This window comes from Aphelocoma coerulescens, chromosome 1A (assembly GCF_041296385.1).
Source record: "Aphelocoma coerulescens isolate FSJ_1873_10779 chromosome 1A, UR_Acoe_1.0, whole genome shotgun sequence".
Lineage (NCBI taxonomy): Eukaryota > Metazoa > Chordata > Aves > Passeriformes > Corvidae > Aphelocoma > Aphelocoma coerulescens.
In genome coordinates, this window is record NC_091014.1 from 67,613,479 (window position 1) to 67,637,271 (window position 23,793).

At 43.1% G+C, this 23,793-nt stretch overlaps 1 protein-coding gene across 1 annotated transcript in view; it reads right to left on the reverse strand.

Annotated features, from left to right (window-relative positions):
* Positions 1–16,222: 16,222 nt before the first annotated feature.
* ANO2 (anoctamin 2) overlaps positions 16,223–23,793 on the reverse strand; it is a 146,537-nt gene continuing 138,966 nt past the window's right edge. Inside the window, exons 23-25 of the mRNA XM_069003969.1 lie at positions 23,253–23,434; positions 17,934–18,039; positions 16,223–16,504 (exon numbers count right to left, since the gene is read on the reverse strand). Coding sequence (XP_068860070.1) covers positions 16,223–16,504; positions 17,934–18,039; positions 23,253–23,434 — 570 coding nt within the window. The remainder of the gene's footprint in view (positions 16,505–17,933; positions 18,040–23,252; positions 23,435–23,793) is intronic.

The window sequence follows — 23,793 nt, forward strand, 5'->3', positions numbered from 1 at the left end:
GCTCCCACAGCCATGAAGACACAAAGAGCCTGTTACTTTGGGTCTGCCAAAACCCAACTTTTGCCTCTTGGGTTAAGACATCTGTGGACCAAATAGATGTCATATTTGTCCAGTCACTTTGTGACCACAGTAACACCTAGAGATAATGACTGATAAGTGTATAAAAATATTTAGATGCCTACACTGTTTCCTGCGGAGATTTTTGGGCAATCATTAAAATTCCTCCTTCCATCTCTGCTGCAAAGCTGGATTTGCTGCAGGACAATCGGCCCCATAGAGAAACAGTGCTCACCATTCCCATATATTTCACATCCCATGTTGCGTTAGGTCTCAAATCCCCAATCTTCCAGGGCTTTTCTCCTTTTTGCTCTGTCCCACCTCCCTCATCTTTCTTTCTGTCTCTTCCTGTGGCAAAAGCAGCCATTCCGTAACTTCTCGCCTAAAATTCAGCTTGGGGCATCATTGCCAAGAAGCTCTCAGCTGACCCAAACTGAAAAATGCCATTTAAAGCACTGCTGGGCAAAAAGGAGAAACCAACATCTCAATTCTGTTGCCTTATGTACTTATCTCTGTCCATTTGTACTTGCCAAGCAGAGCTGAGCTCACTCCTCGTGGTGGCCTGTTAACCCCCTGACTCTGTATGTTCCCCCTGTTCCCTCCCTAGCCTTGGCCGCTCCCTTGGTTTCTCCCTGTTGCCTCCTGTACCCCAACCCTGCCCAGGGACAAAACCCTCCCGCACCCAGACCCCGTTGTCTCTCTACCTCTGAACACTGAGGGGACAAGATGTGATTAAAGCCATCTCAAACCCTCCTGAGAGACCCTTCTCTGCCTTCTTTATCCCCCCTGCGCTGTAACGCTGCTGGCTGCCAGAGCCAGATCCGAAATGGACTCCGGGATGCGCCTGATCGCACGGCCCTGGGAAAGCCTCGCTGAGCTCGCAGGGAGCAGCAGCCTGCTAGGCAGAGTCCAGTGGTTACAACAACTGCCAGCTGTCCTTACAGAAAGGCACAGGTTTCCCACAGGACTTGTGGCAAATCCGACAGACCCATGAGGATCTTTCCAACAGCCCTGAACATCTCCGGGCAGCAGGACTTGTTTGTATGGAGGTGAGGGAAATGATCCTCAGGTGATTCTCCTCACTTCTCATAACAGCAAGGTGTGAGCCTGTGCTGCCCGGGCCAATGTCTCAGATGTAAACCACAGAGTACAACAGGAGCCCTGGAGAAAGACTCCTTTAGAAGAGATTCTTTGTTCAGTTGTGTCACACAGACAATGGAAATTTAGTGACTCAACCATCAACAGGGATGGGCTAAGACAGAAAGATTAGGCAGTAGTCACCAAAGCTGTGTCATGAAAGCAAATGAAAAGACATTCAGGGACAAAGGGGAAATTAATAATTTATGTGTTGGAATAGGAACAGGACCCAGGGGCAGTGCAGCTCTTTCAGCACTCCTGCATGTGTTCTTGAATTGTCTGTACCAGGAGGCTGGCAAATATTTAATGCATTAAGTCCTCAGAGAACTGAAGGTGACATAGACCTCACTGTGTTTCCTGGCCTCCAGGCAACACATTTTCAGAATCAGAAGTTCTGCCTGGTGTCAGCCCTGCCCAGCTGCAGACACAGTTGGAATCTCTCTCACAAGGCTTTCCTGAATGCGAGCATGGACCCTGACAGTGGATGGCTCCCACATTTTCAGCTTTCCTACCTGTGAAACCGCTGAAAACCCCCACCACCCATCTAGATGCCCCTGGGACATCAGTGACATCAGTGCTGGTGCTCAAGAGCAGCAGGAGTGTCTTCAGGGAGCAGGGCGTTCCCTGTCATATCAGAGCCATGAGGAAAATATGTCCATCCACAGACTCCTCAATGGGCAGTGATCACTCTGGGGCTGTCTAATAATTTTGGAGAATAATTCTCCCCTCCAGAGGAAAAGAACATCCAAAACACATAGAGCAGCCCAAGCACAATATGCCATTTTTCACATTACCAGAGGGAAAACGGGGAAGTCAGATCACAGGCTGATTCTGTCATGCTATGGGCTCCTCTCCAGCCACTGGAGATAGGGGAAATATATTCTTATTGCATTAAAGAAGCACACTGCTTGTGCTCCAGTGCAAACTGTGACTGATACTAGAGGGCTTTCCTGTGCTTTCCTAACAGAGTTTGGGCCTCTGCCTCAGCTTCTTTCCCTCTGCTGTTCCCAACTAAACACTGAGATGAAATCATTTGTTGTTCCCAATATTTGTGTGCTTCCATTTGGAGCTGGCTGGGATTCTTGCACCCAGGACTGCACCATATTCTTGTACCTACAATTTCCTACAGGGGAAAAAACCCTTATTTTCTTTTTCAGTAATCCCAAAAGTTTCTTGGCTGTAAATTCGTGCAAGAATTTGTTATTTGTGAGCACTACCCTCTCCTAGGCAAAGGTCACTGCTGCCAGAGAACAAGTGAAAAATTGACCCAAAAGTGGGAGTATCACTTGGGGACCTCCCCTCCACTTCACTAGCACTAAGATGTAAACACTGAAGACTTTTAAAACAAACCGTTTTAGAAAAGGCTGGATGAGCTCCTGAAAGGCAAAATGCACTGATAAAAAGCACAGTGTCCCACAGAGATGAGCTTTATAGAAGGGTGTTAAGTCTTAAGCTTCTGGAAAATCCAAAACCTAAGATCATTCTGACTGTCCACCAGGCTGGGTACTCTTTTGTCCATCTAAAAAAGATAAAATAATATAAAATAGCAGCAAAAGATACCGAGTTGTCCATGCCTTACATCTAAGATAGGATGTTTTGCACAGCACTCACACAATTTTCCTTTCTGGAACTCTGGAGGATATGCAGTTAAGCACTCTCAAGCGGATGAAAATTGGATTAACTACTGCAAGTGATAGGCAAAAAAATATATCTGGCACTGTGTCAAGCTGAGAAGCAGCCTGTAATTATCCACCAGAAAGGAACCAGTGTTCAACTAGGGCTTGCTAATTCTCTGATTAATTAAATGTAACACACATTAATATTGTCTGTACACTTAGCATGCAGTTAGATTTTGATCTTGCCTGCAGGATTTCCCACACCTGCACCACTGCCTTTTGTTTCCTTTTTCTCCCTGGCTACACTGAGAGCTGGTAAATTTAGAGGTGAGGAACAGCTTGAGAGACCCAGGCAGTTCTGTGCCAGTCTGTGCTGGCCACCTGGCACCTGTTTCCCTCCTTAGTTTCAACTTGGGTCACTTTACAGAGCCATAATCTGCCTGTATCTGGGGGAGGCTGCTGCTTGTGGGTGGCTGGGAGGACAAGGCTGTAACTCAGGAGGAGAAAATCTTGCAGTTGTTTGAAGGATGGAAGGCCAGGCCTTTATCCTGCTTCAAAGAGGATGGCTTTGAATGGAAACTCAACTTCTCATTTTAAATATTCCTTTGAACTGAGGAATGATAAGCATAGTCTGTTCCTAAAAATAACATCCTTTTATATTTATTTCTTTTTTAGTCTTAAGAAATCTATTTCTGCCCAAGCGTGGTATCCCCTTCACTTTTTAGTATTGAAAATTATTATATCAGAAACCCAGGTTCATGAAAGAAAAGACGGAATTGATCTCATCGAGATGGATTCCTGGATGAGTACCTCTACTGACTTTATTTTACCTCCTTCATTTCTGCTCTGAGTTGAAGGTAATGTCCTCATTGTGTCTTTTTTCCACTGTCCCTTCATTCATGGTGAGGATGGGGCACTCACAGCACGAGTACAGGAGAATTTTTGGAGGAAACTAACCTGGAAGGGCCAGCATGGAACTTTGAGCAAACTGAAATGTGGAAGGTGTCCCTTCCCATGGCAAGGGTTTGGAACGAGATGATCTTCAAGGTCCCTTCCAATCCAAACCATTTTATGATTCTATGAGGAATTTCTGACTGCAGAAGGAAAGTGCTGAAAACGGCCTGTTTAGAAAAGTGTTTTATGGAAATGACTTGATTAATGCACTATTATCAATGAAATATATAGATAGATAGATAGATTGATAGATAGATATGATAACAGCTTTCAAATGCTTCAAGCACGTTTGTGTTATTGCAAAATTGGCAACTTCTGTGGTATCTGAATGTTCAAAATTGGCAGCTTCTGTGGTATCTGAATGTTCTGAATGGCCACATGGTCAAAAATCTTGAAACTCCAGTGCGTAATAAAATGTCATCCCCTTCACCAGCAGTTCTGCGTAAGTGAGGCCTATTTTTTTCTCATCACTGTAGTATATTTTAAGAAAATATGATGGTTAATTGAAAATAGATATTTTTTCCATATGGCCTGGAACAAAGTTTTGGATAAACAGAAGACTGAACCGTCTGGAAACAACAGATGGCAGTGTTTTAAAGACGAAGAGATGAAAGCTTGGATAGCCAGTACTGAATGTCAGCAGTGACAGGATGGAGGCAGCGCACTTACATCTGGGAATTCAGCTCTACCATATTTCTGTGGGGCAGACATGTGGTCCAAGGAGAGCCTTTTTTTAAAATGAAAAGCAGGAAAGTGAGCTACCTGTCATGCTCCAGCTGCCAGACATGAGGTCTCCTGGCATTTAATTTCAATAGTATCAATTATGGCCATAAATAACGTCCCCAGAGCAATTGTCAGGTGAAGAAGCGCTTATACCGCCTGCACGAAAACTTAACCTGTTTCACTTATCTACTTACTTAAAATCCTGGGAGAAACACTCAGAAGAGGATGGGGATGGGAAAGGTAAAAGGAACATAAAAAGGTTTGAATGCATCTGGTAACTTTGGTATGTGGAAAATAAATTAAATAAATCAACAAATAAACAACCTACCCCATCCCTTTACAGGTACCACATTTTTCTCTGACTACTCACCGTGTTATGTCGCATATCTGCCATGCGTTTAGTTGTGATTAAAAGGCCTATTCCTCTAAGCTGAGAGGGATGTAGATTCATTTATTACTCATTTGAGTAATACCACCCATGGCAAAGGGAGAGTTTGTCCCAGTTTCTGTAGCAAGCTGTGCTAATATTGAAAGGAGATCCCAAGCCAGCACAAGGACTGGCTGGAATAACACTTCCTTCCTTCACTACAATGCTCAACACCATTCTGAATCAATTTTTGTTGGGGACATGCAATGTTTTACAGAGAAACTTTTAAGACAGAGGACGAAACAATCAACCTTTGGTATTTCTCTCTGATAACCTGTATTTAGTTTTGGAGATGGGAGAATTCAACAAACTGTGCTGTCGCCCAGTGCCACCTACCACCTGCAGACACCTGGTTCTGCTGAGCAGGTAACACACTCCAAATCCTTCCCTCAGATGCACCGACACCAAGATTCCAGGAATAACACAAGGCAGATGTGCAAAGAGGAAGGGAAAAAAATCCCTTTGTGCCTTTTTGCGCTTCCTTCATCTCAGTAATGCAGGATAGCTCTGTTTCTGCCTCAGCTGGGAAGGGCTGGACACAAATTATCCTTTCAGCTTTGCCTTCCTGGGCAGAGGCAGAAGCAAAGCTCTCATACGTTATTAGTATTTTATTGCTATTTTATTTTTTGGGCTTCACCTCCAGTTTTTTGGGGGGTTTTTTGTAAATGCATGGCTTTTGGGGGGATTACAGTGGGTTTATGACAACTTTTGTTCGTGTTTTGCTGATATAGGCTCCCAAAGCTCCTCCCAGCTTCACTAGCTTTGAGTCTGGGAATCCCACAAACTGGGGATAGACACAAGCACATACAAAAAAAAAACATGTTTCCTGAACAGTGTTGGGAAATTCAGGTTTACTGTTAATAGCAAGTTGTACTGTGGATAAAGGTAAATTTTGTGGTTTAATAGAAACTTGTGCACAATGTTATATCAGAGCCTGTTCTGCATTTAATGCTCACCATGTGCCACAACAGGCATTTAAATCTCACCTTTTGGGTGTTGTTTTATCTCATGCTAGAGCTGGAGTTGTCCTTCAGAGTTCCCTGAAGTTTCCCTGGGTTTACACGGGAAGGGAGCGGCAGCAGATGGGGAGTGTGCCTCAGCAGTGACAGCACGGGATCTGGAATTTCTTATCTGGAATTTGAAGAGTCCCCTCTCACCTCTGCTTTGGTGATTTATGCCAGAGTCTGAGAGGGGAGAGCAGGTGGCCACTAAAAGGGGGATGTCTGGTCTCCATATCCATGACGCTGTGCTGAGAACCCACGTGTGGCTGCTGGAATGAAACCCAGCAGGCTTTAGGAAACCCCTGGCAGCAGCAGGGCAAGGGCAGAGGATCCCCTGGGCTGCCTGGATGGCTTGACTGTGACTAATAGATTTTCCCGGGATCAGGTTAGAGATGTTAATTGTATCTCTGTATAAAAGGAAGAGGAAAATCTCCCAGCAAGTGCAGACTTCTTGCCAGTAGAGCTGAAACATCTAAAATTTTCGCCAGGAATCAAAGAGATCTTTCCACTTTCAAACAGGTGAAATGAGCCCCTTGGAGTCAAAGGAGTCACACCACCAACAAAGGAAGTCAATTGTAGGATAAGGCAGGACCAAAACATCGGGATTTAGAGGGTAATGCTGCCCAAATGACATACAGGCTTTGCTTGAGCATTCACTAGATCTCCCTTTATCCACTAACTGTGTAATTCATTCAAAAGAACAACCAGATTGGTTTCATCTGTTGCATTTGCATGGGCCAAACCCCAGGAAAATATTTCCCTTGGCTCATCCCAAGAAAAACATTCACACACGCTGTTTATTTTGATATTTTCAAATACTACTTTTATCTTAGGTCTTAGCTAGATATGCCTTTTAACTTGCTCTTCTGATTCCTTGTCCCTTTGGTATCTCTTAATTAGACCTGGTGACTAATTCAAAAGGAATTATTTATTTAACAAATCCCATCCTTTCCCATCACAAAGCATCTACAAGCAAAACACTTCTTTTTTTTTTTTTTTTTTTTCCCAAGTTGGTGTTAATTAAAAATTATTTGCAGATATTCAGAGCAGAATTCTTTGCCCTTGTGCTTCTTTGAGATGCACCATCTCTGCAAGGATGTGCTGTGCAGGGCAGTGATGCCTGAGTGACTGACATGGGCAACTCTGTGACAGCTTGGAATGGAAAATGTTTATGTCCAGACAGAGATTCTCTGCAAATATAGACTAATTAATAGTGCCAGACATCTCTCTGTCCTTCATTCCCTCACTGTTGTGCTTCCCCAGTCCCAGACAGAGGTCCTGGTCCTGTACAGCTCGGAAAGGGCTCTGTGCAGTTGTTTGTCTGAGCAGTTGTTTGTCCGAGCAGCGGCAGCCCACAGCTGTGAAATGCTGTGTGAGCACAGCCTGCTGCTCCCTGGCTCCCTTCCTTCCCTGGGACCAGCTCTCATCACTCCCATCCCTTCTACTCTTACTGGAGGGAAAGAAAGTAGAGAGGAGAGCTGGGTTTACCTCCTCTTGCCCCTGCAGTGTATGAGTGGTGTGTACCCGGACACACACCCGGAGCGTGGGCTGTTAGGTGGGAACATCCCTGTCCCTTTCCATTGGCTGTCCTGTGCCCCCTGCTCCAGACACACCTCAGCCGCCTCTCTGCTCGTGGTGATGTGCTGCAGGACCACGGCAGGCCTCCAGGGCACATCTGAGGTTGTTTTGTTGGACACAAGTGAGTCATTGCTTTTGAACCTGATAACAGAGAAATAATGGGTAGAAAAACTGAAGCTTTCTTTTTTTTTAATCAAAAGAAAGAGAAACTAGGGAACCATACAAACCTGCTGGGATTACCTGCAGCAGGAAGAACCACTGCAATCTATAATGCACTACAGGCACAGATGCTCCCATGCCGGAGCTGCTGCAAAGCTGACGTGACATTAAAAACCACAGCTGGGCACCCTGAACCTGAGGCAGCCCCCAAAACACACCACAGAAAGGAGGGGGTAAAAGAATGACCACAGCATCCACATGGATTTGCTGCTGGCCCTGGGATGGGAACCTCAGCACAGGAGCCACCTATACCTTCCATTACCCCAGGTTGCTCAGAGCCCCATCCAACCTGGCCTGGAACACTTCCAGGGATGGGGCAGCCACTGCTGCTCTGGGCAACCTGTGCCAGGGCCTCAGCACCCTCAAAGGGAAGAATTTCTTCCCAATATCCCATCTAAACCTGCTCTCTTGTCAGTGTGAAGCCATTCCCTCTTGCCCTTGTCAATTGTCTCTCTCCATCTGTCCTGTTGGTTCCCTTCAGGCACTGGAAGGCCTCAGTTCCACTTAAATCCACTTAAAGATCAGATGACCTTTAAGGTCCCTTGCACCCCGACCTATTCTATGATCCCACGATTTCCACTATGTGTGTGCCCCCCCGAATCACTGATCAGAGTCTGCCCAGCCACAGCTTCAAGGCAGCCTTACAGGCAGGTGCCAGCACCAGCATCTCTTCCCAGTCGGGTCCTACACATTGCAAACACAGACACACAATCTCTGTCAAAAATGCCTTTTAAAAAGCAGGCAGTTTTAAAGGAGTTTAACATCTTTAGAATAATTTTCTTGAGGTGTTTGGGCTTTTTTCTATATGATTTTTAAGGGACAATGACCACATATTTTCAGAAAACTTGGTCAGCCCAATTTTGGCAAAGAAACTCAGGAAATCACAGAGAGATGAAGTTAGGAAGTGAAGCCAAGCAGACCATTGCTGTCAAAAAACTCCTGTGGAAATTGCCTGGAAAATACCTGCCAGTGGAGGTGACCACACAGGGTTTGGATATGATCCCACAGGGCTGAGTCTCAGCTTTGGGAGTTAGGGAAGAAGCAAGAGAAAAAATATCTCAGCCTGGAAGTGTGAGCAGAGAAAGGAGCCGTGCTCCCAGATGTTCCCTTTTCCCTTCAGCTGGGTGTCACAGATTTCCTGGGACGATGACGGGACACAGACCTCGCGGATGTTGCTGCTTGTCTGCCGGAGGCTTCTGTGATAAATAGGTCTGGTGAAAAAAAATAATCACTGATTTCAGCACAACCTCCTCTCCTTCATTTCCACCAAAACAAGGGGGGCTTGTTTTGGTGGTGTGTTTGGTTTGTTGTTTTTTTTTTTTTGCAGATGATGTGAACTTTTTTAGAAGATGTCAACTTGGGCAGAAGGGAAAATAAAATAAAAAAAAAAATTAAAAATAAATAAATAAATAAATAATTGCCTCATCCCAAATGAAGAGCTTGGCCTTATTTTGGCTCCTGAGGTGCTGCAGTGTCCCCCAGGAGCTGGGGCTCAGCTGGCTTGTGCCTGTGCAGAGCACGTGATCCCTGCCATGACACACAAACTGATAATAAACAATATAACATGCAGCACATGCCGAGTCAGAGGAGACAGGCAGTGAGAAATAAGAGGCTGGAGATCATATGGGAGATGTAAAGCTTGTCTCTTTTAATACTTCTTCACAGCATTAGCTTTTGCTGAAGAATTAAGCTGCCCTAATCTCCACTAAAGCCAAGAGAATAACAAGCCAGTTATAACTAATCTATTTTCTTGGCTTTGGAGAAAATCCCAAGTTATTTTTCTTCAGCTACTAAGCCAATCCGGAGGAAAAACTTCTGTCAGTGTCAGTTACGTGAAGAGTGTTCCTGACTGAACTTGAAGCCATGGAGTAGCTTTCAAAATGCTTTCTCCTCCGATGCTTTGAAGCTTGTTCTGTGAACCTGTGTGCAGTTCACGTCCTGCCCCATGAACACGTTGGATGTGATGATTTTTAAAGCTCTTTTCCACCCTAAACAACTCCATGGCTCAATACCCACCTCCTCTGATCGAGTACCCTGGATATGTGGCATTCATTGCTTTCCTTCTGCTTTCTTGCTCCATCTACTGGAACCAGTTCTACATGTCATTGGAATGAACAAAACATATCAAGGGTATATTTATTTATTCTATTTAAGAAAAAAAAAAGAAAAGAAAAAAAAAAAAAGAAACTCCTTAATCCAGTCTTTATAGTTGATTTATTTTAGTTTTATGGCTAAGTCCACATTTTGTAAACTAAATCTTGCCTTTTTTCAGGCTCTTAATCAGTCCTGGCATTAAGAATACTATTCTAGATCTAAATATCCTCATAGCGTTGTGTCCTTACTGACCTTCTGTGTTTCCAAACTCTTATGAAAATATGTTGTTGTATCTCAAAAGATTAGATGTAGCAAAACAACAACAAGTAGTCAAAATCCTGTCCTAGCATCAACAGAGGATGTTTTGTTGAAGTTAGTTGAGAGTTGAGTTGTGCAAGTCATATATAGCCATCTTGTTAAAAATAATGATCATTTGAAAAAAAGCTTTGTAACAGATGGAAGAGAAACTAAAAACTAGATGCCAGAGGAAAGCTTAAACCACACCTGTAGGACTGAATATAAGATTATTGTCATGTTTGTTTGCCCCTTATTTAAAGTGGCTACTGGAAAAGCTCTGGGAAAATAATCCTCTTAAGACTTAGCTCATTAGGAGAGGGCTCTCTGTTTAAGTGCTAGGTAGAAAATATTAGAAGTTCTCTGTGCAGCTAAAAACATCACATCTTTTTGCTTGGATTTCTGCTGCCTTTTGTGCTTAAAATGCATCAGAGAAATCAGGAGTCACTCCAGAAATGGACTTTACCTTGTGGGGCAGATTCAGGTAGGGCTGTGGTCTCTTCCCATGATTTCCCTTTAAGCAGGGAGCAGTTTCCTCCAGCAAAGAATGAGGCTGTGGACTGGAATATGATGCTGGGAGGCTCTGACATACCAGCAAAAATTGTCCAGAGCCCCTCTTTACCCCCACAGCTTCATGGACCTGCTTCCCTGCTCCCCCAGATCCACCTTCCTAACTAAATTCCTTCTGGTTTTAAAGGCACAACTTGCATTGTCTTTCCCAAAAGTGCATGGTTCAATGGGAGGGCTGCAGGAGCCTTTCCAAGCTGCTGGATTGCATTGCTTCCCTGTTAATTGCATCCCTGAACATACCAAAACCAGAGGCTACAATGTTAGATAACAGGGAGCCTGTTACAAGGATTGGTATATGTGACATAAACTGCAATGATTTAACCAGATGGTGCATCAGTATTCCTTATATATTTAAATTCAAGGATCATAGCTTTCAAAAGTGATTCAAGGTTGTGTCTGCCTTAAGTCCTTCCCACATGGAAGCACAGGGTGATAACTGTTCTGAAAACCAAGTTCACTAAAGCCAGCCCTAACACCAGGATGAAGGCAGACAAAATCAGCCAGTCGGTTTTGGAGGGTGATCCCATCTCTGGAAAATGCAGGATAAAATCCCAAGCTGCTGGCTGTGCACATTTTCCACAGTGGGACTCACTGAAGGCCACAGCAGTGAAAGTTTGCTGGGGATGCACATTTTTGCACTGCTATCACAATTTCTCTACAAAACTGGTTAAAAGCTGCACACAAAATTGCATAGAGGCAAAGAAAACTTCGCTCAAGGGGACACTGAAGCCAAAAGAAAGACTTCCATTGATTCCAGCGAGGTTTGGATCTGCCTTGCCTCAGGTGGCTGCATTAGAGACATATATAATCCTTTGATAGTAACCATTTGCTTATTAAAGCTGTATCTGTGGAACCAGGCTTGGAAACACTGTGAGTAGAAGAGCTGTTGTTGGTGAGAGTCCTAAGAATCAGGAAAAGTAAAGCTGCAGGATTGTGTCAACAAACAACTGAAAATACACATAAATAAAAATATTTCATTAGATCATTATGCACGAACAAAGAGCATTATCAGTCTGTCTCAGGAGTTGTTATGGAATCTGGTTGATTTTAACAATTCCACTGGGGGTGGGAAAGAGGCAGCAAGGCACCCTGTTAATTAATGCAGCCATTAATAATTTAATAATCAATTAATAATTGAGTACATTTGCAGATGATGGGTAAAGGATGGGACCTGCAGGGAATATTCAGAGTTTTGGGAGTACTGAGGGATTTAGGACAGATGAAAACACAATTAGAAAACAACTCGTGCAGACCTTTCCTTGAAAATGGTGCGTGTGGTGCATGCAGACTCTGTACTCATTTTGTGCTGAAAGTATTCTTCAGCCTCCATTGTCTGTGGGCCTTTCAGATGAGCCATGGACTGATGGTCCTTGCAAGGTAAGAGCTGGGAGTTCAGGTGTAAATCCTCCTCCTCTCTCTACCTTTGAGTGCAATTCTACTGTTGTATCTGAAATTTTGTGCTCCTGGACACACAAGACATCCTATCCAGTACAAGGTGTGCAAGAATTTACCTACAAAGAACAGCTCACAAAAAAACCTGGTTTATATTTTCTTTTCAAAAGCAAAATAATTAGACCAGACAGGGAACAGAGAGACCATCTGTGGTTAATTAAAGGGTGAGACTGCAGACCAGCAACAGATGTTATATTGCTGTAGTCAGAGGAGTTTATTGCTAACAGTGGTGAATATTGTGCATGGTGAACTGGGTATTTCCAAGTAATGATTTAACAGGCAGACTTCCACAGAGGTCACCCTTTTCTTCCTGGAAAAAGGAAGGGTTTGAGTGTCATGAATGTTGGAGTTGCAGGAGAGGCCTAGATAGCAAAGTTTTCTATATCCTGAGATGAGGACTGAAAAGCCAGTGAAACCCATCACAAAAAGAGGTATCTAGGGCTGATGATTAAAAAAGTGGGCAGGTCTGCATGAAGAAGACCTGGCAGAGCACAGTGAGAGGGTTCGTGTGGCTGTGTGGATCAGATGGACCCTCTAACTGATGGCATTTGAGCATGGAGTGACTCTGGAGCAGGAGCTCCTTCCATCTGAGTCCATTTCTTCTCCTGAATAACTCCTGAAAGCTGTCTGAAACTGCCCTGCACCAACTGTCCCAGGGAGAAATTGTGGTAAATGGAGCAGCAAACTCCATGGAGTTTCTGCTGGACAGAGGGTGAACTCACCTCACATTGCTTGACCTGACAGTTGGAGCTGGTAAGGCTTTATAAAAGCCATTCCATTTCTCCCTTTTGTTGTTTCCTTTTTGCACTGTTCTGATTAGATGTGCAGGCACAAATGTTCCCATTGATGAGGCTCCATGGATCCTAGAGTGTGGATCTGGAGGTTTGGGACTAGGTGTAGTACCCAGTGTGGTGTTAGCTACTCACACACAGTGACATGCTGGTTTTCATTCATTTGCCTGTTTAATTGGGGTTTCCATTTTATATCTGGAGTGGTCCAAAATGGCTATGAAATTCTGCACTAAATTTCTACACAATTCCTTCCCCTGCTTACTTTTTTCCCCTTTCCTCTGCAGAGATTTTAGCTGGTTTTCATTGCTAAAGCAAGGAGTAACAATAGCCCACAGGTTTTATTACCTTTGTGCCTCTACTTGCATCCCCATTCCCTTGGTCCCTATGGAGAGCTCTCCATGCACATCTCTTGGAACAGCCATTCCCTGCTTTTGAGACACAACTTGTGGCAAGGGGGAGATCTGTGGGTAGGCTTACAATTATCCTGCTGATAAAAAGTGGGCAGATAAAGTCTGCCTTTGTCCGAAAATGATAAGCTGGAAACTGAGAATGACCGAATACCTGATCGGTGATCTACAATTACAGCAGCTGATGGGAAGGAGTGTCAGGAGAATCCAGAGGTTGCCATAGAAATGCAACAAAGGCTGCAATCCTCAGGGAGTGCACCTGAGTCAGGTACCGGACGTGAAGGGATCCTCAGTGAATGAAACTCTCAAGTTTAAGGGAAAAACAGCAAGCATATCAGAGATAAAGATAATTGAGCTGCCTGTCCTGTTTGCGATATCAGGGGAGATCCCATCTGGACATCAGCCGGGATTGCTGCCATGCCTCTTTCCCAGCCTTGTTTGGCTGAAATATATAAGCCTCAGGAGAACCTGCAGAGCATCAGTGTACATCTGCTGGTTTCTCTAGTTCCTTGTGCTAGGAAATCTAGAAAAACTTTATCATTTTTGGACCGTGGCAAGCATTTCAGTTGCTTGTTATGGAAATCCTGTGTAACAACAGCCTAATGCACTTGACTTTGGGATAACATTTTTCTGACTGCTTTGGAGTGACTGTTTTTTAAAAGGTATTTCCTGGGTGGAGGGAGGGTGTACAAAATGTACAAAATGGTTCTATTTTAAGGAAACCCTTAACTCTGAATATGCTTCATCAAACAAGCCACTGGCAAGGAGGGTGCCGTGCAACCTGCGTGCAATCTCTTTCTAAATCCATTTCTGCTGCCCTCCCACATTCCTGGAAAAAGGAGAGGAAGAATTATGACAATCAAGATTGATATTTCTACTGTTTAGAAACATATTTTCTCCCCATCAGAGGCTTTTTGGAGTGAACTGATTGAATTTCAATAAACTAGAGTTGCAAAAAACAGAGATACTTCCAAAGCCCCAACAGTTTCAAATCCCCAGATTCACCAGCAGAGCATCCTCTTGGTGTAAAAGAGGGAATAGATGTTATTAATACTGACTGTCTTAGTACATTAGAATCCCCAACAGGGCTTGTTGACCTTTTGAAAGTAAAATGAGACAATTTGTTTTTGAGAAGATACCATTCTCTCATTTAAATGTTGATCTTAGAGGCTGGAAATCAAAGGTTATGTCTCAGCCCTATCACAGATTTCCATGAGAGAGCCAAAGTCTTAAAAAGCAAACAAACAAACAAACAAAAAAATCATTCAATCAACTAGCAAAATTAAAACAAAACAAAACAAAACAGTGAGTTTTCACAGGGAAAAAGAGGAAAACATTTGGGGAGGACTGACTTTTTTTCAGCAAAGTTAAACATTTGTAACTTTATTTAAGATGACATTATCTTTTCAAATTTCATTACCATATAGAAGGGATAAATAACCCAAAAGTAAATTTTAAAAATGAAACTCCAATTTTTTTTTTTTTCATTTCAGCCCACGCTGAAACAGTTCTCCCATTTTGATTTGCCTTAGTTTGGGCACTGAATGAAAAAAAGAAATTATTTTTGCATCTCCGGTTATGTTACCAAAAGTTGTCACAGAGAAAAATCTTTTCATCTAAAACACTAATAAAATCTTAGGCTTCATAAATACATAAAATAAGATTATTATGTTAAAGAACAATCCTGAATAGAATGCCTGAAACTGAACTACTTCTTTTGGTTTGTATTTTTTATGGTTTTGACAGTATCGTTGAGAAGACAAAATTAGAACAAAACCTTTTATCCAGACTCTGAATTTCAAGCTGGGTTAGAGGCAGAATCTACAGGAAAAGAAACAGACTTTTTTAAGGAAGTTTAATTTTCATTCATGACAGAATAAAGTTATTCCTTAAATGCTTGTAGGTGAAAGCTTGGTTAGTCACTATGTTTATCTTCCAATGAAATACAGTTCTGCAAAATATTTTACTTTACAGAAACTCACAACAGCAGCAAGTTTTGTTACTTTACGTGCAGCGTACATGGAGATGCCACATGATTTACAGGGCTTGATTCCATTCTCACTCCTCAGCTTTGCACTGGTGGTTCAGTGGCGTGACTCCTCTTGACACTGGCTGAATTCCAAGTCTAAGCGAGAGGAGAATCAAACACGCGAGGTTTGGGTTTTGGTTTTTTGTTCAGGACAATGAATGCCAAGGAGCTTCCCTGGTTCTGGCAGCTTCAGCCATTCTAATGCACGTGTTGTGGCCTCCCTGCTCACCAGCACATGCATTCCAGCTCCTGCTAAGCAAAACACAATATATCCATAGATGCAAGTGCCCAGTGATTTAAATTCCTTCTGTTCCCACATCTCCCAGAGCCCTGCGTGCCCTCCAGAGGTGGCACCGTGTGGCAGTGTAGGTTAGGAAGGCACAAAGACTCCTTGAGACTCCACGTTTGCAAACCCTCTGCTAGCAGCTACAGGCGATGAGCTGTGTGTACCTCTCCATGGTCAGTCCTTCCCCATGGTCAGTCCTTCCCAGGGTCAGTCCAACCTGCCCAAAGATAGAGACTGCAGCAGGAGTGTCCCCATGCCCCACCAGGCATCTGCAGGAGGAGGGATGGTTGCCAGGAGAACTCCTGCCAGGAGAATTCCTGCATGCCTCCCCAACTTGCATGCATCATCACCACAAGAACCAGCTATAGCCACAATACAGCCCTTATCTGGCAATGGTGAAATCTGGAAATGCTGCAGCCCAGAGAGCAGTTAAATTGTAATGGAGACCCTCACATCTGGAGATTCTAAGGAAGCAAAAGAGCCGTCTTCTACTCCCTGTCCCTTGTCTCTCCCTCCCTTGCTCCAGGTTCAGAATCACATCACACAGTACGCAGAGGTAAGCACAGGCTGCTCCCTTCCCCCATGAGTCACACCACGGTGTGCTGTGAGCTGAAGGAGGTGAAGCTGCCCTTGGGGCTGCGGTGACACTGGGAGAAGCTGGCAGCCCTGGTCCTTTTGCTTTTGGTCCCACTCCTGTGTTTCCGCTTGTCGCGTGTGATAAAGCTTTCGATCAGCTTCAGTTTTTCGTGCTCTTCCTTCAGGAAGAAGTCAACAAGCAAAGTCTTCTCCTTTTTGATCTGTTCACTGATGTCCTTGGGGATGTCAGGGATTATCCAGTCAACCAGAACACTGAGGAACATCACCAAGTTCTGCAAGCACAGCAACAGATGGGAAGCAAGCATGGAAAATACAAAATACTTGCACTGGAGCAAAACCAAACCTTTGTTATAGCTATGAGACAGATGTCAAACACATTTTGCTGGTGGTGTGTAGTAGTAAGCAGCTGAGTGAGGCTTTATTTCAAGAAACAGCTCAGGTTTGTGCACAGCTACCCCTCAGTGTAGGGGCTGAATTAAACACATGCTTCAGTTAGGTTTGAAATGGGAAAGGACTTGGAATCATGAAATAATTCATTGCCTTAGTAACTAAACCAACATTATTCTTTACAGGTATCCAAAGGTGCCCATTTCTCAACATCCAGTTCCTTGATACTGAGTTCAGAATCCATTAACGTAAGGACATCCTTCAATGCTATCAAAAATCCTACAACACAAGACAAAGACACTCTTGTGTTTCCAGTGTGGCCTGAGCACACAGCAAACAACTTTCATGGCCATTCTGTCTTCAAATCCTTCTGTCTGCTGACAAGCAGGATTGTTTTTACACTACCACAGTGTGCAAGCCACAACCCCAAACCTCAGGTGTCAAGGTGATTACAGGTGGTGCTCATACCATCGAGCAGGAAGCAGACTAAGCAAAACGTTCTGCTTGCTTGTGAAATCTATAGATAATCGATGCTTTGTATTGTCATGATAATGCTCTGAGAAGTGCTGTGTTGTGTAATGCCTTGAAATGTGTAAGAACAGTTTGCTGACAGGGCTGCTAGCATGAACTCTCTGTCCCCATCCGAGACAATGGAGCTAATTAACCAGGGAATCCTCTCTGGCAGAGCAGGCACAGGGTTTGAAGCCCAGCAGAACCAGTTGCTTTCAACTGCTTTGAAGCCAGTGGTGGAAAATTACTGAAGGCACAGCAAAGAAGCAGAAGAGGGCAATACAAAGGCAAGATTCATAGAAACACTTGGCAGGTGAGGACAAAAGAAAGGCAGATTTCAAAAAGAGGGATGGGCCCAATTTGGCTGTGGAAGTATCCCACATCATGGAGGAGAGCAGAAGGAAGCCATTTGGAAGGCAAGCCATGACAGCAAATCCCTTGCTAATGAAATCTCCACACTGGGGACAATTTACTGCACTCAATTCAAGAAAGTAGCAAAAATCCTTAGAGGATTTATTACTTCTGTTTGTTTCTTGCTTTGGGTAAAGAACAGCAGTTAACAAGCCTACACAGCATTTATGTGCCTTTTAAAAGTGGTTCCTCTGAGAGTATAAAAATGACAGAGTCCACTTAAACATTCAGAGCCTGGAGTGTTTTGGGGATTACTGCTAGTGCCAAGGGCTAAGGGAAACTGTGGGTCTTGCCTTCCATGTCTGTTGGACATGGGCTGCTTTGGAACATGCATTTGGATCCATTTATGATGATATTTCTGTGGCTGAAAGTGAAGCAACTCAGCAGCCTTACCTGAAACAGAATCACAAAAGCCAAGCGAGCAGATAAGACTGCCCAGAACTGCTTAGAAAACTCGTACTGGTGTGGGGACCAAGGTGGTTCTCTGTAGTCTTTGAACCTGGAGATGGAGACAGCTCGGTTATCACAGTTCCAGCAATTTCCTCCAGCACCAATAGCTGTGATTAACGTCATTTTCCAATCACAAAACCTAAAGAATTAAATCCACCAGATGTTCCTACTTCAAGCCTTATTATGAAATACAGCTTCAGAATTAGAGCTGGACTACCTCCACTGAATTTAACTCAGTCTGGTTTTCACAGTTGTAAACGTTGGAAATGTCAAGATTTTATAGGATTGACAAATGTCCCCTTTATTTTCTTAAAGTAAATTGACATCAGTGTACAGGGAATAAAATGCTGAAATGAAAGCAGAGAGATAGTCCAAGGCATTTTCAGACTGAAGGAGATAAACCTGCATTCGTGTCACCTAAACCTTGATTAATTCAGGGAATAATTCAGCCCACATAAAACGTGACGCATGCTTTGGTGATTCCTGTCTTTACATTAACGAAAGGGGGAGCCATGGGAAAGGCACTTCCTAAATTAACTGTCTAGCCTTGGACAGGATAAAACAGAGCCTTAGTGGTTTGGTGTAAAGACTTGCTTTTAGTATTATCATCAATCATTTGGAAGTAAACAACAGGCTAATAAAAATCACAGATGCTCCTAAATTGGAAAGTTTTGCAAATAGCAGGAAACGCAGAAAGCAATAAGAAATGGAGACAGGAAACACAATGAGAATAATATGGGGAAATGGAAAATAATTAAAATTAAAACACTTGAAGGATCTTTGAAGACATAGTATTTGAAAGTGGAAATAGCCTGGAGCTTGCAGTGGCCAGCAAGTGAGCACAAGTTTGAAATATGGCAGCAGGACAGTCTATGACTTGTGGGTGTATCAACAAAAGTCATGATGGTGCTGGGAGGGGAATTAGCCTTTCTCTGAACAGCCCGGGTAAATCCACACCTGGAATGCTGCATTCAGCTATTCAGCTGTGCAGATTCCAGAGGGGGGAAAAAAAAAGAAAGAGAGAAAAAAAAAAAGGAAACCAAAGGAAAATATAGCAACAAATTGAAGGCAGTTCAGGAGAACAGTACAAGGGCTGAGGAGACTGACTCACCGGGAAGATTAAAGAGCAGCACATGTATTGCTCCACTTTGGTAAGTAACAGCCACAGTTGGACATGATAACCATGCGCAAATTGTGCCCTCAGGACTGAAAGGGATAATTTAGTGCTGTTCCCAGTGTTTGACTAGGAGTAATGGGATGAAATTAAGAAAGGGAAAATCTGTTTTGAATACCACAAAACCCGTCCTGACAGTAAGATTCATTAGACTGTGCAAAAGCCTCCGTTGGGGGATAATGGAGAAGGTTCATATATAAAATCTGTCAGCTTCAGTTTGCAGGTGCACTTGCCAAAATTACCTTCAGGTTCTACCCACATGGTTTTGCCTGTTAAATCACACGCTTGCCATTTACGCATCCCCTACATCCTGCTGCTCCCCACCCCAATGAAACTGGGTCTGGAATGCTGGATGTGGTTCTATGCTGCAGCTTCTGGAGACAAAGGACACAAGGTGCAGCCCACAAGGAGGAGGAAACCACTTTAAATTGGGGGCTGTGTTAATTGAGGGAAGAACTCCCTGGGCTGTGTTAGCCCCTGGATGGTTTTGCTTGGTGGTGCACACGCAGGTCCTGACTTGGGATTCCTGTGCTGTTCCTGCACTGCCAGATCCCTCCTCTGATACCTTTCTGGACATTGCAGGCTCCCACATGTTGCTCAAATCTGTACAAGTGCTGCATCAAGAGACAAAGCCAGTTCCCTTGAATTTAATCTGTTTGAACATCAAAGCCAAGGAAAACCACTGAGTTTCTCATGGACTTTGCTGACCACTATAAATCAATCCCAGTCTTGAAACGGAGCTCAGGTTCACCTGGAAGGGTCACCAACTGTGGTGGGTTTTCCATTTAATGCATTCTGAGCTGCACAAACTATGTAAGTGTTGCAGGACATCAGAGCCCATGGAAATTTCACCTGGCTCAGCTGGGAAGTACACTGCTTGTGATGCCTGAACCTACACGCAACAGAACATGAGCAAATGATTCATGGTGAAGGAAGATGTTGCCAGAGCTACAGATGAGGTAGCTGAGCCTCCTCCCCACCTCCCTTTTTAATTATTCTCTGGCACATGGGGCTCCAAAGGGCCTTTTCTAACCCCTATATTCTACAGGTAGTTTCTTTTCTACAGGGACCATCTTTTCAGCTCAAGAAGCATTTGGACAATACCCTCAGGTGTGATTTTTGGGGTGTTCTGTGCATGGCCAGGATTTGATGGTCCTTGTGGGTCCCCTCCCACTCAAGATATTCCACAACTCTATGATTCCCTCTCCTCTTCAATGCTTCACTCTTAAAATATTTGATTCAGCAGGTATGGTAGGAACAGCAACCAACCAGTGCTGCAAAGACTATTGTGTTTCCAAAATAGCAAGCAACTGTAATTCCACTGAAAAAGGACAAGAATTTGAAGTAGTCAACGTGGTTGAAAAACATAGCACAGAAAAATTCTGGGGGGAATAGAGAAGCAGAAAAAGGGGAAGAGAGGCTGGGTGGAGAGAACCTCACAATACTTGGACAAACGTGAACAGAAGCCAGAGCTAAGAGAAAGATGCTATAGTATTTCAGAAGGGTATTGTGTGTGGGGAAAAAAAAGACTGGTTACAAAACCAAATCAAACTGTGTATGTAGGTGGAACTGCAAATCAGTCCAAATAAGCTAATCTGTTTAATTTCCTTCTTCAGTTGGTCTTTCAGAAGAAATTGGAGAAAACATCCACAATCACAGAATCAGAAGTGCGGGAGTACATAAAAATTAGTCAGGGAAAAATGTTAGCATCCAGCACTGATCATTAGATGAGATGAGTCCCATGACATTAAGAAAATATATTCAAAGACACTTTATAAATTTGCTGAATGTTGTAGCAGACCCATGTTAAAGGAAAAGTCCCTTTAATGACTCCATATCTGCTGCTTCCTTCTTTTCAGTGTGACCAGCAGGTTTTTATGTCCTCCATTATCATACAAGACTACAAGGACTAAAAGGGACAAACCAACAAAAATATCCATATCTTAGCAAGATTTGCTTTTAATTTGCCTTCAGCTACACAAATGCCATTTCCTCCCCCCACAAAAAGTAAAATTACAACTACTACTGTGCGTCAGAACGGCATTACAGCAACGTTTATTTGGAAGCAGTGCCAAAGAGTTCACAGCACTGGAGAAAATGCTGATCTAAATATTTGAAGAATGTATTCTGTATGTTCAGTGGCAGAGTTGTTTCTGGCTTGTTAAGGTTATTTTAAAGATACCTTAATCTCTGGCAGTGCCCGTAAGGAGCAAAACGCAGCCTCATTGCAACCACATTTATCTCCAGAGGTCACAGAAATCTAAGAATAAGAGAGGTCAGCTTGTTCCCAACGCATTTGCCAGAAACAGAAATACAGATTTTATTTCCAGCTTGAGGGGCAGTGTTTGGTTGCCTGTCTCTTGGGACACAAGTTAGAGACCCCATACTTTATCACAGTGGTAGTCCTGTCCAAAGCTGAGATTTTGATAAGATTCAAATGAGGCACGTGGTAATGAGAAATAGTGTTTGTGGATGCTGGCATCTTTTCCCAATTGTTTCCTGATAATAGAAGAGAAATGCTCCCATAGTTTTGTCTCACTCACGGTAACACATGGTCAAACACTAATTTTTTTCTTCTTCTCAGTCTCTTAGATGATATCATCAGGCAGGGACCACTTTTATACCCAGAGTAGATTATTCCCTCCTCCCTGTATTTGGGCTCTCTTGAGTATTTGGCTGTATATGGCCATACTAACATGAGGACATGTTAGTATGTCATGTTGTCAGTGTTGTCAGTGCACATATTTCCAAACACACCAGCACTCAGACACCATAAACAGAGACCAGGGGCTGACACAAGGTAAAGAGCAGCATAGTGAAAGTAGCAAAATCACAGTGAAGTGGATCAAGATGCTTGTTGAAGGAAAACACGGGCTAATTTAGGGATAAAAAATTTAAAAGTGCTAGGAATTGAGGGTGGAAAAGCCTTTCACAGACTTACAAATCTGTCAGAAAGTCCAGAGATGCTGCATACTCTCACAGGGAATATTTTGCTAACAAACAACTCCTGGCAGCAGAAATGGGAAATAGCAGAGCTCACATGCTGATAAGGTGCTTGAAAGTTAGGAGTCCACTCATCTATCCTGTGCTGCAGTCAAGGTGAGAGGGTAGGTACCCCGCAAAGACAATCCCAACAGCAGAGTCAGAGGGACAGATTTCTCTCCCTGTTTACCCTGCTTCCAGTGAAGAAACTGGGATGTGTCATTTTTGTGGGTTATAGTTGGGCAAGGTGTATACCCTGCTTAAAATCAGTGTGAAATATATTGCACATCAAAGCAAGGGAGGGAAAACCACTCTAAATTAAGGCTCTCCTTAAATAAATGGAAGAGGAACTTTTATAACGATTTTGTGCCATTGCAGAGACCAAGAACAGGGTGATTTCAAGGCAGTCAAAAAGGAAGGTGAGACAGGCTGTTGAATATAGCACTGGCCCAAAGAAGCTCAGTTTTGAACAGCCTGGGGTTGCAATGCCTTAAACCAGCTCTTTGAATTTCTGCGTATTATTATAAAAATACAAAGTTATTTTGAAAGCTGGAGCCACATTAGTGATTTCTCATGCAAACTGGAATTACGCCATCTGTATCTGGTATTTGGGACATATTTTAAAGGAAGTTGAGCCTTGTTTCCCCAGTCTGAGAAGATGAATCTGAAATATAAGACACATAGACAGCAACTGGTGAAGGTTTTAAGATGGGCATAATGTATTGAAAACTCAGATCTCAGTGAGTAAGGAATTAATTTAATAAAGAAAAAGAAAGTCTGGCTCTAATTACTGGGTGCCCATTTAAAAAAATCATTATTTTTAGTGAAAGCTATGTCTTTCAATAAAGAAAGTTTTTGTTTGCTTTTTTTATCAAGTCTGTCTAAATTGTTTATTTTGCCTTTTAATGCCCTGAAAAAAACGTTTTAACGACCTTGTAATACAGTGAGAATACTATAAAAGCTGCACTTTCAAAATCACCTTTTCAAAGGCACATGAATATTGCTGAATATGTGGCCATATAACTGAATTTTATCAATTCCCACTTTTAAAAATGACATAAGAGCCAAGGAAATTCCCTTGACTGTGCCAGCTGTCCTCACTTTACCTGCAGAAGGAAACCTCCTGTGCAAACAGGGAGTTTTCTGGCTGTGTCCCAGCCTTGAGCTGACTGACATTGAAGTATGAGAGGGTGTGATTGATGAAGCCATGCATGGTTCCATTCTGGCTGTATGCATATTGATACATAAGGCGTGGGATGAAATCGGAGGTGACAGCAATGACAAAAGCCTGAGGGATGGAAAAACAAAACAAACAACCAAATAACAGCATTGTGAATCTGTGTCTCCAGGTTAATTAATTCAGGGGAAAATTTTCATGTTCAGGTGAATTTAAAGTGGTGATGAAGGGAGAGTTATATGCCCAGAATTGGTACAGAATACTTGCATACAAATGCACAGTAACCTGCTCTGTCTCTCTTGGGTGAAGGATGAGTTGGGGAAGTAGCAAAAGCAATTAATGGACTGTCCATTTCTCCAATTAGTTTCATCTTTGGAGCCATATGGAGGTTTATCACTAGTTTTAAAAAAACCCACAACAAGACCTAATAGCCAGTTGGGCTATAATTAGGGCTATATTTGGTGTAGTTA